Source organism: Erpetoichthys calabaricus, chromosome 1, assembly GCF_900747795.2.
Source record: "Erpetoichthys calabaricus chromosome 1, fErpCal1.3, whole genome shotgun sequence".
Taxonomy (NCBI): Eukaryota; Metazoa; Chordata; class Cladistia; order Polypteriformes; family Polypteridae; genus Erpetoichthys; species Erpetoichthys calabaricus.
Window position 1 is genome coordinate 278,091,903 of NC_041394.2, and position 16,865 is coordinate 278,108,767.

The 16,865-nt window shown below is 36.7% G+C and overlaps 1 protein-coding gene across 3 annotated transcripts in view; it reads left to right on the plus strand.

The window, feature by feature from the left end:
• The window catches only part of eea1 (early endosome antigen 1), a 164,273-nt gene that overhangs the window by 135,726 nt on the left and 11,682 nt on the right, over positions 1-16,865 (plus strand). For all 3 annotated transcript variants that reach the window (XM_028815471.2, XM_051929997.1, XM_051929987.1), the window contains 4 exons: positions 1,061-1,246; positions 1,482-1,613; positions 13,330-13,515; positions 14,487-14,725. In XM_028815471.2, the coding sequence (XP_028671304.2) occupies positions 1,061-1,246; positions 1,482-1,613; positions 13,330-13,515; positions 14,487-14,725 (743 nt within the window). The remainder of the gene's footprint in view (positions 1-1,060; positions 1,247-1,481; positions 1,614-13,329; positions 13,516-14,486; positions 14,726-16,865) is intronic.

The window sequence follows — 16,865 nt, forward strand, 5'->3', positions numbered from 1 at the left end:
TGGGTCACAGATTTGCGCAGAAACACAGGAGGTTGTAGAGAGACAGGAACTTTATTCAAACACTGCAAACAGACATTTGTGTCTTTTTCAAAAGTTTAAACTGTGCTCCATGACAAGACAGAGATGATAGTTCTGTCTCACAATTAAAAGAATGCAAACATATCTTCCTCTTCAAAGGAGTGCGTGTCAGGAACAGAGAGGAAAGCAAACAAATCAATAGGGCTGCTTGGCTTTTAAGTATGCGAAGCACCGTCGGTACAAAGCTGTTGAAGGCGGCAGCTCACACCCCCTCCGTCAGGAGCAGGGAGAGAGAGAGAGAGACAGAAAAAAACAAACAGTGAAAAATCAATACGTGCCCTTTGAGCTTTTAAGTATGCGAAGCATCGTGCAGCATGTCGCTTCACGAAGCAGCTGCACACAGAAGGTAGCAACATGAAGATAATCTTTCAGCATTTTTAGACGAGCGTCCGTATCATCTAGGTGTGCGAACAGCCCCCCTGCTCACACCCCCTACGTCAGGATCAGAGAAAGTCAGCACAAGAGAGAGAGAGAAAAGTAAGTTGGGTAGCTTCTCAGCCATCTGCCAATGGCGTCCCTTGTATGAAATCAACTGGGCAAACCAACTGAGGAAGCATGTACCAGAAATGAAAAGACCCATTGTCCGCAGAAATCCGCGAACCAGCAAAAAATCCGCGATATATATTTAAATATGCTTACATATAAAATCCGCGATAGAGTGAAGCCGCGAAAGGCGAAGCGCGGTATAGCGAGGGATCACTGTATATTTACATACAGTTCGTATGGTATGGAACGGATTACTTGTATATACATACAATCCTATGGGGGAAATTGCTTCTGTTCACGACCGAATCGGGTTACAACCAGAGTTTTGGAACGAATTATGGTCGTGAACTGAGGTTCCACTGTATATTGTTATGAGTCATAAGAGTATTTTAAATTATTTAATTTGCTAATTAGAGCTTTCTCTTAGAAATCTGCTGTTTGAAATGTTTTATGTTTGAAATAAAATAATCCAATTAGACATTAATATAATCCTCAGACTACTGAAGAAAAGCTGGTTTTGGCTCAGGAAGAACTGGTTACAAATAGAACTCAACTTAGCAATCTCAATCAGCAAATTGTTATTTTAAAAGAAGAAAAAAACACCTTGGAGAAGGATTTGATAATGAAGGATGAGCAGATCAAACAAAATGAAAAGTCATTGCAGGATGAGCAGAAAGAAAAGGCAAGTTTGCTGAGATGTATTTATTCAAGGTTTTCTTTTAATTTACCATTTATATATAGCATGACTTTTATTATGATTTGTTGAACTAGTTTTAATTAATCTTTTCATCCATGTTATGACATTCTTATTCTTATTCAAAGATTCCAGGAGTCAGATCCTAAAGAAAAAATACTTTTACTTTTTTTTTTCCTTGTCTAAAGCTTTTTCTTCCCTTCAATGATAATTAATGTTGCAGGCTTTAAAGGAACAAGAGTTGAAGAAAGAAATTGGTAAGGTTTTAGAACTAACTGAACTCAAATCAAGACTTGAGAAAGACTTCAGCAAAATTAGTGAGGAACTAAGGAAAAAGAAAGAACATTCTGAAAAGGTAAGCATTTATACATTTTATTCTAAAGCATATTTATGATTATTATTTATTTAAATCAAGGTTTCACTGACAGGACTTCATGTTTTATAACCAGTTTAGAATGGAAGTTTGACTGAGATGCAAGTTATGTTTTGAAGCTATGTGACGTTTCTTTATGTAATACATGGTGTGCCATATTAACTCTCATGTTTAGAAGTGAACCAATAATCAGATAATTCAATATTAATTACTTAAAATTAATCTTATATAATGAATGTAAACATTCTACATATTTGGTCTTAACATTACAAAGGCTTGAGCATACCCATGCTGCCCCTTTTGGTTTTTGTTTAAAGCATGTTTGTAACCCAAATATGTTTTAAACATTTAGTGTGTACCCTGAAATCTCAATATGGGCCGTGAGCTGAACTTGACCATCTCCTGGGATGTTGCTCTCTGGTGTCTGCCTGAGTTCAGAAGAGAATTCATGTTTGATCTGGACAGCTGTCATTAAGGGTGCCTATTTATCTGTATTGTTTGTGAAATGCTTGTAACTATGCCACATGTGTGCATTGAGACATGCAGTCCTCCTCAAGTGTGTTTGCATATTCATTTTTACTGGTCAATTAATTTTCACAGAGTACCAGCTCAGAGAACATGCTGATATTTACACCTACTGTGTAATATGCTGAGAGTAGCTTACAAACCACACAATATTTATATGCATAAAGTCACAGATTCTAGTAAATACACAGTTAAACAGCCATTTGAATGATTAATATAAATAAATCATGACAATTTTAACTCCATTTGTATTATTATTGTGATATGGCCAGCTCTGGATAAGAGCGTCCGCTAAATGATGTAAATGTAAATGTAAAACAAAAACTCAATTCAAAAGCAAATAGTCGTAACATCTGAATTTGTTTTTTCTCTTCATCAAATAACATGCAATACCCTAGAATGACAAAATGAAAACAGGATTTTAGAAGTCTTTGCAAAAATAAAAACAAAGTATTTTAATTCAAAAAAGACATTACTACAACTAACACCATAAGAAAATTCAGAGTAATTATAAACTGACAACCATCTCAGATAAAGTTTTCCCAATATTATTTAACTGTCCCAAAGTATAGATATTTTGAATAATATCCTTGACGATAAATGTGTGCAGTGTGCATTTGTTAAATTAGTTATATTATGCGTGGCACAGCTCAAGGAATTGTCTGTATCTTGTCAATGGCTAATTTACGTTCATTATCCATTAGCCATTCATTATCTGAGATTCTAATTATAAGATCCCACTCACAGCATTGAACTGACATTTGGGAGTGCAATCCTTGAGATTTGTTGGTAAAGTCTTTCAATGTGATTATTAATATAGATTTGGTAAATTGGACAAGGTTCTATCTATCTATCTATCTATCTATCTATCTATCTATCTATCTATCTATCTATCTATCTATCTGTCTATAATCTTCATTTGGATCTTGATCTTTGTTTGTTCACAAATGAATTAGAAGAAGAAGCACTAGATGGCAGTAGAGAGACAGCTAAAACATAGGCATTGCATTAAGAATCTCCTCCAGGCTTATACTACTGAAGACTGTAGTACCCCAGTCACACCTCAAAACACAGACATTCAAACTAAACAAATTGTTGTGCTTTAAATTAACTAATCCTCTTTAATAAAATCCCTTTGTGTGTCCAGGTGTCTGTGTGTGTGTGTCTTCTGGTGAAGTGCGCATGCGCGGGGCTTCTGGTGAAGTGCGCATGCGCGGGGCACGGTGCGATGCGCAATATTACTGTCAGAGAAAGTTAGAGGCGTTTTACGGAAATACAAACCAGTACTACTGCGAGAGGAAATTAAAGGTACACAATACAGTGACGCATATTACAGCCACATACAAGCCAGTATTACTGTCAGAGGAGATTAAAGGCATATTACCGACGCGCACGCCTGTATTACCGCCAGAGAAAATTAAAGGTATATTACGGACGTACAAGACAGTATTACTGTCATAGAAAATTAAAGACACACAATACACGGCGGCAGCCCACGAAGAACGGTCAGCTCAGCAAGTAAACATCAACAAAAGAAAGGCTGAAAGAAAGAAAAATACGACCAACAAAAAGATTGGGTCAAAGTCCTTTGCCATTTAATATAGACTGTTCCTACTAATGTTTATGCACTACTGTTCTAGCGCCCGTTATTGTAACGGGCTAAATGACTAGTCTTTATATATAATCTTCATTTGGATCTTGATCTTTGTTTGTCCGCGAATTCCACGCATGCGTAGACCACCTTCCAGTTTAGTACGTTGTTGTTACTCACGGATCTCAACAATGTGCTGGAATAACGAAAGGGGTGGTGGACAGTGTTACGCTGATTAGCTCCTGAGGCCTGGTTAGAGAATGACATTGCCGAAAATAAAAGGTACATGCCTACGTAACATATGAATGAAAGAAAGACAGTGGGTAAAATGAATGAGAACGTAACAGCACGTTCCGGAAATTATTATTGTTACATTGTAGCCGGCGAGTGCTGCGCGTCTCACAGTTGTACCCTGGCTTGCTCACATGTCAGTGAAGTGATCCCTATTTATGCTTTAAAGAGCCTGGATACCTATGTGTCCCCCTTTTGTAACCATTGCTCCGTGTATATTGCCTTACTCTTTGGATTGCCACAAAGCAACCTGCGATATTGGAGAAAGGTTGAGAAGAGATCGTGAGAGGAAACAACAGCATCGTGAAAACGAGACAGACTGTGAACGGAGAAAAACAGAAATGCTCCTACACCACCACATAATTACTAATCGGACAGTGATTCCGAGTAGTTCGTTCCTATCGAATCAATGTCCAAGGGTTTTGTTTTGTAATTTTGTTTCCCTTATAAAAAATAATAATGCTGTGCGATGAAGGGCCCAGGTCACGACTGGCAGCCGCGTTTAAACAGGGAGCCCTTCACAGACAACTAACACTCACTCACTCACTGACTGACTGACTGACTCACTCATCACTAATTCTCCAACTTCCCGTGTAGGTGGAAGGCTGAAATTTGGCAGGCTCATTCCTTACAGCTTACTTAACAAAAGTCGAAATTCTATGCGTAATGGTCATAACTGGAACCTCTTTTTTGTCCATATACTGTAATAGAGTGCACCTCGATGGCCGTGGGAGGCGGACTTGCGTATCGCGTCATCACGCCACCCACGTAATCACGTGAACTGACTATGAACAGAGTGCGTACAAAACAAAGAAGAGCCCCAAAGAGCGCTGAAGAAAATATTCATTACACAATTGAGAAGGCAGCGAAACAATAAGAAGCGAGCGAGTGACGCATACAAGCATATTAAGTGCAGCTACTGTGGAAACAAAGCACAGTGTAAACCGTAAGTTTAAATTAAGTTTATAGAAACGCTCCCGCTACCATTTGCAATAACATATTCGCGACATACAAGTTTAATGAGAAGACACGAGGTATAAACGAGACTTTGGATCACTTTGTAACGGAGTTAAAATTGCTGTAGTGAGAAACTTTTAAGTGCCGGGTCTTAGCTAACATTAAATTAAGCCGTGGACATCGTAACATCACACAAGAGAGCGGCTCACGTGAACTGACTGAACTTTGAGGCAAGATTGCTTTTCTCCTGTACAACTATACGTTGCATTCTTAACAGTAATCTTGCACGGCTTGGTCATATTACAGCCGGAGTGTTGAACTGACAACGTGGTATACAAACAGAACTATAACAATCGTAAAAAAAGAAAAAAAAAATAGCGGAGAACCCGTGGATTAAATAAAAAGGCTGCTTCCTTGGCGAAGCAAGGAAAAAGGAAGACCTTATGTGGTGTTCGTTTATAAAACAGCAGAAAAGCTGTGCAAAGGCTGCTTCACAAAAAAACAGCAGAGCGCTTTACAGTATATGAGCAGGCAGTCAGCTAAAGAAGGGAATCAATAAATAACTATAATCGTAATAAACGAACAAAAAATAGCGGAGAATCTGCGGACTACATAAAGGAAATGGGTACCTGAACAGAACAGTGAGTCTCAAATAGCTACACAATAACTATAACAATCGTAATAAACGAACAATAAAAGAATACAGAACCGCTAAGCTAGAAAGGACGGCCTTATATGACGTTCGTTTATAAAACAGCGGAGAGGCTGTGTAAAGGCAGCTTCACAAAAAAACAGATCCTTAACAAATTGTTATTGGTATATTTTCCCTGTTTAAAAAGGTTTTCTTTTCTTCTTAATAAAAATTTAAAAGCAGTACTTCACCGCTGCGAAGCGCGGGGATTTGGAGATATATATACATACATATCTATATATATATATGTGTATGTATGTATATATGTATGCTTATATATATATATATATATATATATATATATATATATGTGTGTGTGTGTGTGGATGTGGATATGTATGTGGATATGTATATATATATTTATATATATATATATATATATATATATATGTGTGGATGTGTATATGTATATATATATATATATATATATATGTGTATATATGTGGATGTGTATATATGTATATGTATATATATATGTTTACATAACCTCTTTAACACACTACTTCTCCGCTGCAAAGCGCGGGTATTTTGCTAGTATAATATATATACAGTATAATATATTATATAATTTATATATATACTAGCAAAATACCCGCGCTTCGCAGCGGAGAAGTAGTGTGTTAAAGAGGTTATGTAAACATATATATACATAAACATACTGTATATACATAAATATATACATATACACATCCACATATATATACATATATCAACATATATATACACATACATATATATATATATATACACACACACACATGCAGACACATATACATATATATACATATACATATTTGTATATCTACATATATATACACATATATACATATATATACATATACATATTTGTATATCTACATATATATAAACATATATACATATTTGTATATGTACATACATACACATATATCTATCTATATATATATATATATATATATATATATATATATATATATACTAGCAAAATACCCGCGCTTCGCAGCGGAGAAGTAGTGTGTTAAAGAGGTTATGAAAAAAAAAGGAAACATTTTAAAAATAACGTAACATGATTGTCAATGTAATTGTGTTGTCATTGTTATGAGTGTTGCTGTGTTTTATATATATAAAATACACACACACACATATAAACATATATATACATATACACATATATATACATATCTACATATATATATATATATATATATATATACATATACACATCCACATATCAACATATATATATACACATATATACACACACACACGCTTTATGGGTGATGATTGTTTTACTCTTTTTATCTTTATTTTATTTTATTGTAGAATCAACTCCTATCTGCGCACAGCAGGGCAGCCGTGGGCGGATGCGTATGGTGTATTCACTCCATGTTATCGTGCATTGCGCTGTCAGTGGTATTTTGATAAAAGAATTTGAACAACATATAAGAAGCGTATAAATTATTAAACAGTAAAACATTAACATTTAAGAAGTAAAGTTACATTAAGTACTACTGCAGTGCCTTCGGGTATAACTCATTTTTTGTTTGCCCATTACATGGTTAAATGTATAAATTTTTTGGTGCACCTACCCAAGAACACGCGACATATAACCGAGCGTGGGAGAAGCATGGATTTTAAACACGCGTTGAGTTGATCATCTGGTCTTCCTCGTGGAATAACTGGTAATGTTTGACTAAAATGTACAGCGAGTAAAACGACATTACCTCCTTTTTTTTTTTTACGATTTCTGAGATGTTGCTTTTTTCGGTTCAAGGCTTCATAAGCTGTTTTATGTTGTATGGTGTACTTATCCCAAACCATCATCTTTGAATGTTGCAAGACTTTCGCCTTGTATGTAGATCGGGGTAATTACATTCATTGCATTCCTAGTCTGAATCACAATCTGATTGTATGGGTGGTTACCTGGCACTGTAGGGTTGCCACCCGTCCTTTAAAATACGGAATCGTGCCGCGTTTGAGAATGAAATTGCGCGTCCCGTTTTGAATCAATACTGGACGGGATTTGTCCCGTATTTTTTTTATCATTTTTTTTTTTAAAGCAGCGTCTCATGCAAATCATCCCACACGCATTTTATGAAGATGCCTCCTTTCCTAGTTTTGATTGGGTAATACTTGATGTCATCGTTAGTTTGATTGGTCTTTTTAACTGTCCAGTGAGGAGGGCGTGTCTTTGAAGTACAGTCTGCAAAGTGTTGGCACTGAGATGTGGCGTCAGCACCATAGTTGAAGCCCCTAACGTTGCGGTCAGCAAGTCGGCTAACATCCGCCATGTGCCGTCTTTCAGTTGCGAGAAGCAGATCATAGAATGGTTGAAACTGTTGCCCCTAACGTTGCGCCATGGCGTGTGGTTCGTTTATACCTCCTGTCTTCTCATTAAACTTTTATCTCGCGAATATGTTATTGCAATCCGCAGCGGGAGCGTTTCTATAAACTTAATTTAAACTTACGTTTTACACCGTGCTTTGTTTCCCTTATGAACATGCTTGTATGCTTAACTCGCTCCGTTCTCAATTGTTTAATAAATTTTTTGCTCTTCGCTGTTTGCGGCTGTTCCTCCATTTCCCCCTACTTCGTTCTTTTATCTCGCGAATATGTTATTGCAATCCTTAACGGGAGCGTTTCAATAAACTGATTGAAAATAGTTTTGCATTTACCTTTTTAGTAAAAGGCGAGCTTTTAAGCCTGAGAAATCACCCCGTAAATGCACACGTTTAATTGCACATGTGTTAATATGTATGCTTACACAGTATTAAAAGACAGTCAAAAATTAACGTCATTTACCTTCGTTCCCCGCGTGTGACTCGTGCTGTAAATCTCTTCCTTGTTTTTAGTTCACGTGATTACGTAGGAGGCGTGATGACGCGATACGTGACTCCGCCTCCTCCATTACAGTGTATGGACAAAAAATATGTTCCAGTTATGACCATTACGCTTTGAATTTCGAAATGAAACCTGCCTAACTTTTGTAAGTAAGCTGTAAGGAATGAGCCTGCCAAATTTCAGCCTTCCACCTACACGGGAAGTTGGAGAATTAGTGATGAGTCAGTCAGTGAGTGAGTGAGTCAGTCAGTCAGTGAGGACTTTGCCTTTTATTATTATAGATATATATATATTTAATATATGTTATATAATATATATATATATGGTTGAAAATAGTTTACTGTCAAATAATGCAAAGAGTACGCGACACGTGTTTCGCCCTAATTCTGGGCTCATCAGGCGTACACACTCACTGCACCCCCCTGTCAGGGAATTGAACCTCGGACGTCAGCGCCAGAGGCAAAGCCTCTAACGTTGCGCCACGGCGTGTGGTTCATTCATTTGACAGCATGTAGATCGGGGTAATTACATTCATTGCATTCGTAGTCTGTGTAACAGTCTGATTGTATGGGTGATTACCTACCAGGTAACACTTGTGGTTGGTCAGCAAGTCAGCGTAGGTAACCACCCATACAATCAGATTGTATATACAGTGGAACCTCGGTTCACGAATGTCTCGGTACACGTACAACTCGGTTTACGACCAAAACGTTCACCAAACTTTTGCCTCGGTTCACGACCACACACTCAGTATATGAACAAGCCAGTTTCCCTTTCGGTTTGTGCGCACCGATGATTTCCGCACCTGTTGCATTGTTCTCGGTCAGACGTGCATGCTTGCACGTGCGTGCGTGCTTTCGCTGTGAACTCTTTGTGCTCTATTTCATTTCCCTTCCGGTTCGTGCGCGCGGATTGCTGTATTTAAGCACGTGTTCAGCCTCTCCCTGTTCATTGTTCTCAGTCAGACAAGTGTGCTGTACCTGTGAACTCTTTGTGCTCTACAGTATTCCGTGTGCTTTTGCAGTTAACCATGGCTTCTAAGCAAGTGAAGAGTGGTGAGAAGAAAGTGTTGCAATGTTACTTTTCTCTTTTTTTCCAATGTTTATTTTTTTCCATGTGCTTAAAACTCATTTAAAAAGAGTGTTTACAGCGATCGGGCTGCAGTGTTATTAGCGTGAACTCCTGCAATGTTACTGTCTTGGTTGGCTTTTAAATAATGTTCGGATTTGTTCAAATGTTCCTGTTTTTTCCCCCTGTGCTTAAAACTCATTTAAAAAAAAAATGTGTTTATACAACGATCAGATTGTAAGGCTATAGCGCGAACTGTTGCAATGTTACAGAGAGAGAGAGGGCTTGCGTGCTTCTGAGAGACAGAGGGGCAGGGGGCTCGCGTGCTGCTGGGGGGGGGTGGGGGGGGCTGGGGAGGCTCGCGTGCTGCTGAGAGAGGGAGAGCCTGAGCATGCAGCTGAGCAGGGAGCCTGGGTGTTTGTGTCAGTGTTATTCAATGTTTTTACATTAGTTTCCTATTACACTGTGCATTCTATGGTGTAATTAACTATATTTGTGCTTAAAAATCTTTTAAAAAATATATATTTAAATACAGTTTGTACGGTCTGGAATGGATTAATTGTATTTACATACAATCCTATGGGGGAAATTGCTTCGGTTCACGACCAAATCGGTTTACGACCAGAGGTTTGGAACAAATTATGGGCATGAACCGAGGTTCCACTGTATCTATCTATACTAATAAAAGGCAAAGCCCTCACTGACTCACTCACTCATCACTAATTGTCCAACTTCCCGTGTAGGTGGAAGGCTGAAATTTGGCAGGCTAATTCCTTACAGCTTACTTACAAAAGTTAGGCAGGTTTCATTTCGAAATTCTATGCGTAATGGTCATGACTGGAACCTCTTTTGTCCATATACTGTGAACTGAAAACAAGGAAGAGATTTACAGCACGACTCAAACGCAGGAACGAAGGTAAATGACGTTAATTGTTGAGTGTCTTTTAATACTGTGTAAGCATACATATTAACACGTGCAATTAAACGTGTGCATTTACGGGGTGATTTCTCAGGCTTAAAAGCTCACCTTTTATTAAAAAGGTAAATGCAAACTGTTTTCATTCTGAAGGGCACAAACCACGTTAGATTTCAGCCGTTAAACGCGCAAAAATGTCGGTACACCAGATAAACAAGCGCAACATATTATCAGTTGTATTGTATGCTTACAATACATATAGAAATGTGTTAATCGTTAACTAATAGTATGGGATGGTGTTTTTCGACTCGCGCCTTGATTTAAACGATTGCATGTCTTGGTGGGTTTGCGTAGCTTATTGTCAATATCTTTACACCTCTTTTTAAGACTTATTGACTGAAACGGGCTTTCACGAAAAAAGTTAGGGCTTTGCTACAGGATACACCCTCCACAAGTTAAGGAAGTAAAAATAAAGGTATATATTTCTGTTTTATTTAAACCTTTTAAGTTTGTATGCATAGCCCCATTTGGCTGTTTCAGTTTTTTGGTTTTTTTCTCCAGTAATATTTAATCTCCTTAAAGTAAAACAACATATGCATTTTACTTTTTTTGTATCTCTTTAGTAATATTTTAGTGTAAAAGGATAACCAGTATTTTATGTTACTTTATAAAGTTATTTTACACAATGTTGAAAAATTAATAAGAAAGCTACATATTTTGGCAGCTGCTGCTTTAATTTTCAATGAAATGAAAAAAGCTCTCCAAGAGAAAACCTCAATGAAGAAGAAACAGTTTGCACTATCTAAAAAGGAGAAACCCTCATTTCTAAAGGTTTGCTGCAGATGACTTAACTGAAAATAAATGAATAGTTCCTATGTGTATAATACATAATTATCTATTTGACTTATGCCTTTATTCCAGCAACTTGCAACATCTGAGGTACAATTTGTTACATTACTTTTGTTTTTTGCAGCACAGGCAGGTGAAGTGACTTCCTCAGGGTCACACAGTGGTATCAGTACCAGGATTTGAACTGACAAGCTCCGGGTTTGCTGAAATATTACTGAAGAAAGAAAAAAACGAAAACAGGCAAATGGGGCTATGCATACAAATGTCCATCCATCTATTATCCAACCCGCTATATCCTAAATACAGGAGCCAATCCCTGCCAACACAGGGCACAAGGCAGGAAACAAACCCCGGGCAAGGTGCCAGCCCACCGCAGGGCGCACACACACCCACACACCACGGACAATTTAGAATCACCAATGCACCTAACCTGCATGTCTTTGGACTGTGGGAGGAAACCGGAGTACCCGGAGGAAACCCAGACAGACACGGGGAGAACATTCAAACTCCACACAGGGAAGCGAACCCGGGTCTCCTAACTGGCACCTTTCACTGCGCCACCATACCGCCCGCATACAAACTTAAAAGGTTTAAATAAAACAGAAATATATACCTTTATTTTTACTTCCTTAACTTGTGGAGGGTGTGGATAACATACACACAAGACTGCAAAACAAGTACATTAGTGAGTCTTTGTTTGTTAATTTATTTTTATTTTTAAAGTTGTGTTTTTTTAATTATGTTTTTCTCAAACAATTAAAAAATAAAAAAAAACACTTTGTTTTCCTCCCAGGCAACGCTAGATATTTCAGCTAGTATTGTATATAAAGCATACTTTTTCAAAGGATACAAGCCTCTTGCTAATATAGATGTCTCTAAGGTTTCAAACAACAGTAACTTCCACAAATTCAACACTATATAAGTATGAATATATATGAACAAGCAGGTACAGCTTCATTTGCTTTCTTCTTCCCATCATTTTAACATACTGTTATTTGCAGGCCAAATGCCACTGGAAATTAGGTGCTGCCATGTGCCCGTCCAATTTAGATATTTGCAAAATTGCCTTTTTATATGTGGCCATTTTTTTTGCAAATGAATGAGATAACAAAGACAATCATATAATAAGAAAATCATCTTGTGATGTGGTACAGCGATCAATACAGATCTGTTCTTATCTTTATTGGATGAATGTTACAGGCTGTTGCACTTCAAAATTCATTTAAATTAGAATGTGCTATTTTGCTTGTAATACTGAATTAGATACATTCTGTTTGATTATCTCAGAACAGTTCAGGTACAGAACCTAGGAGTTTATGTCACAACAAAATATAAAGATCTGTTCAGAATGAATTTCTGCACCATGGTGGAAAGCACCAAACAAGATGTTCATATGTAGACTACTTTACATCTCTTTAGGCAGGAGAAATAATTTTGTTAAAGTGAATATCCTTTCAAAATTTCTTTTATTTGTCAAAGTATATATATATTAAAACAGTAGTCAAAAAAACCTTTTTTGACAATTGTAATCAGATTTCATCTAGAGTGTAAAATTCATTTTAAAAAGATCAACACTGCAAAAATCTAAACCAGAGTATGACATTAGCATAACATCCAACTTTAATAATGAATTTTAAATCATAATACTTTGAAACTGTTTTATTTGATTAATTTGTGTTTTCTTGTTGTAAAATGGCATTTAAACTCAGTTAAACACAGTGGCAACCAAAAACAAATTTTTATGAGCAAACCCTGAAATTAATATTATACTTGAACACCACAGTAAAACACAGTTTTCAATGACCAAAATATGTTTTCAGCACACAGAATATTTGTGTTTTTTATTGTAGGGTCTATTGTAGGGTATTTTATATAAATGTGCTGATTTTCTATGTGAAATGCTACTTTAAGGTAATACTACCTCACCAATATTTGCAGTTCTGTACTTAATGTGAAATAAACTCTGACTTTCACCTTTTCTGACATATAGGAGTTGAATGACTTAACCAAAGCCAAACAGTTATTAATTGACCAGAAGTTTGAGATACAGGGACAAGTAGACAACTTGAAGTCCACTCTTGAGCAAGAGAAAAAGATTCGCCAAGCTGCAGAGGAAGCATTTGTTAAAAAAGAAAATGATATGAAAAAAGAGTTGGCCATAAAAGAGAACAAACTGGTAAGTAGTTGTAAAACTGGTAAGTGACAGCATGTGACCCTGTAGAATTAAAAATTTCTTTGGGTAATCTGTTAACTTTGCTGTACTACAGGCACAAAGATAGTGAAACTAGCATCCTGCCAATTTGTCTCTAATATTTAACTTTCAAAGAATATTGCTTTTTACAGGGAGTAAGCTTGGGGAGTGTAGATAGATAATACACTAGGAGGGACTACCTGCATTTATTTTAGCATTTTTTATTTAATTGACTTCAGCCTGTAAACCAAATGAGTTTATTGGACTTGAGAAGCAACATTATAGTATTCTTTGATTTGAAACCTTATAATGTATGCAAGTATATTTAATTGTCACATATTTGTTTGATCATCCTAATTTTTAAGTAAATTTTGTTTAATACCTTGAAGATGGTTGATAATGGTCAATATGCATAATCACTGAAAAAGGTACACATTTACTATAATAATTATTATTATTCCCATGCTCAAGGCACTTTTAGCTACTGGTATATTTCTGGGATCCATATTTTTTTTTTTCATAAGCTATTTTTAATGTTACACTATGTAATACTACTATATGCACACTACTATATTTGTAGGTGTGTGTGTAGTAAATATCTGAACATTTACTAATAATAGTTACTGTATGTTTTGAATTTTGTTGAGACATTAAATGAAATCTGTGTGGATTAATTGGGAAATTAGTTGTGCAAACTAATACCAAATTTTGACACTTCAGAAAATTTGGCACAAGTAATAATTTTTTCACTAATACTGCAAGATGGGCAAATCACTAGTGGCACTGTCAAAGTACAGCTCTTTATATTCCATTGCTTCCCTTGTTTTTTTTTCCTACTAAATAAACAAAACAATTGACATTTTAGAATTGGTTTTTGTGTGAAATATTGGAAATAATAAAACATCTTAACTCTTGACACTTGGATGTTTTTCAAAATAAACTGTTATATGTATTAGAGTACAGAATTGAAGGCTAAAGAAGAGCAAAAGAAGCACCACGAGGATGCAGAAGTGAAGCTAAATATGCAGATAGCAGCACTGAATGAGAACATCGCTGTTTTAAAAAAGGACTGGCAGAGTAGCCAGAGAAGAGTTGGTGAGCTGGAAAAGCAGACAGACGAATTGCGAGGAGAAATTGCAGTTCTGGAAGCAACAGTGCAAAATAACCAGGACGAGAGGAGGGTTTTGTTGGAAAGGTGGGGCTTTTCAGGTGTTATAGGGCACATTGTTTTGCTTTTATTTTATAATTCTTAAGAAATTTCCTTAGTTATTTAAGTTAATCAGCTTCTAAGTATATTTTTAAAAACTGTTTAAGCAATTTTTATATTTGATTTTGGGAATGCTCTACACACACAACAATGTTTAAGTGAAGGTTTATCCAAATATGTTTATTCAGTAAATGTGTAGATAAGTGAGACTGTATTTAAGTTAGAAGCATCCATACTAAATGTATTAGTGTTAATGTATAAAACTTGGATACCTAAATTCTTTGATATTAGAGTGCACCTATTACGAGTCAGTAACTTAATAGATTTTGTTTGTCATTTTCTAAAAATAATGATTGATTGAAAAATATTAATCCTAGTGTTTATTCAAATGTTCAATTCCCAAGATCCTTCACTATAGAAGAATTCTTGTAGTTTCAAATTTTTTGGTCGATGAAACAAATAAGTTAGAATACACTTGTTACACTGACTGCAGTTTTGTAAGGTAATGGAATTGGAAAATGGTTTGAAAAAAATCAAAAAAATGTAAGTCAGGGTTGTTACCTGTAAGACTGTAATCAAGCTCATGACGTGAATTTCATTAATTGTGCTTAAAAACAGCATGGGAAAGTTTCTAAACCAAAATAAACAGACACATAACAGGAGCCAGATAATCTATACTAATTAATAAAAGGCAAAGCCCCCACTGACTGACTGACTCACTCATCACTAATTGTCCAACTTCCCGTGTAGGTGGAAGGCTAAAATTTGGCAGGCTGATTCCTTACAGCTTACTTACAAAAGTTAGGCAGGTTTCATTTCGAAATTCAACGCGTAATGGTCATAACTGGAACCTCATTTTTGACAATATACTGTAATGGACGGCAGCTTGATGGCCGTGGGAGGCGGAGTTGAGTGTCACGTCATCACGCCTCCCACGTAATCACGTGAAAAGACTGTGAACTGAGTAAGGAGAAATGAAGGAAGAGCCGCAAACAGCGAAGAACAAAAAATTAATTAAACAATTGAGAAGGGAGCGAGTGAAGCATACAAGCATCTTCATAAGGGAAACGAAGCACGGTGTAAAACGTAAGTTTAAATTAAGTTTATTGAAACGCTCCTGTTGCGGATTGCAATAACATATTCGCGAGATAAAAGAACTCAGTACGGAGAAATTAAGGAAGAGCCGCAAACAGCGAAGAACAAAAAATTCATTAAACAATTGAGAAGGGAGCGAAACAATAAGAAGCCAGCGAGTGAAGCATACAAGCATGTTCATAAGGGAAACAAAACACGGTGTAAAACGTAAGTTTAAATTAAGTTTATAGAAACGCTCCCGCTGCAGATTGCAATAACATATTCGCGAGATAAAAGTTTAATGAGAAGACACGAGGTATAAACGAACCACACACCGTAGCGCAACGTTAGGGGCAACAGTTTCAACCATTCTATGATCTGCTTCTCGCAACTGAAAGACGGCACATGGCGGATGTTAGCCGACTTGCTGACTGCAGCGTTAGGGGCTTCAACTCTGGCGCTGACGATAGAGATTCGATTCCCGAGAGGGGATGAAGTGAGTGTGTATGCCTGATGAGCCCAGAATTAGGGAGAAACACGTGTCGCATACTCTTTGCATTATTTGAAAGTAAACTATTAAAACCATTCTATGATCAGCTTCTGGGAACAGAAAGAGGGCACGTGGCGGATGTAAGGCGACTTCCTGACCAACCACAAGCGTTACCTGACAGGTAACCACCCATACAGTCAGATTGTGATTCAGAAAACGAATGCCATGAATGTAATTACCACGATCTACATACTGTCAAATAAACGAAACACACGCCGTAGCGCGACAGCTGTGAAAAGCGAGGTTCAGAAAAAAACAGATCCTTAACAAATTGTTATTGGTATACTGTATTTTCGATCCGTTTAAAAAGGTTTTCTTTTCTTAAAAAATTAAAAGCAGTACTTCGCCGCAACGAAGCGCGAGAATTTGGCTATATATATCTGCTTCTCACACTTAAAAGAGGGCACGTGGCGGATTTTAGACGACTTCATGACCAAACATTACTGTTACCTGCCAGGTTGGGTTACCACTTTTAATACAAAAAAATAAGGGACGCATACTGCA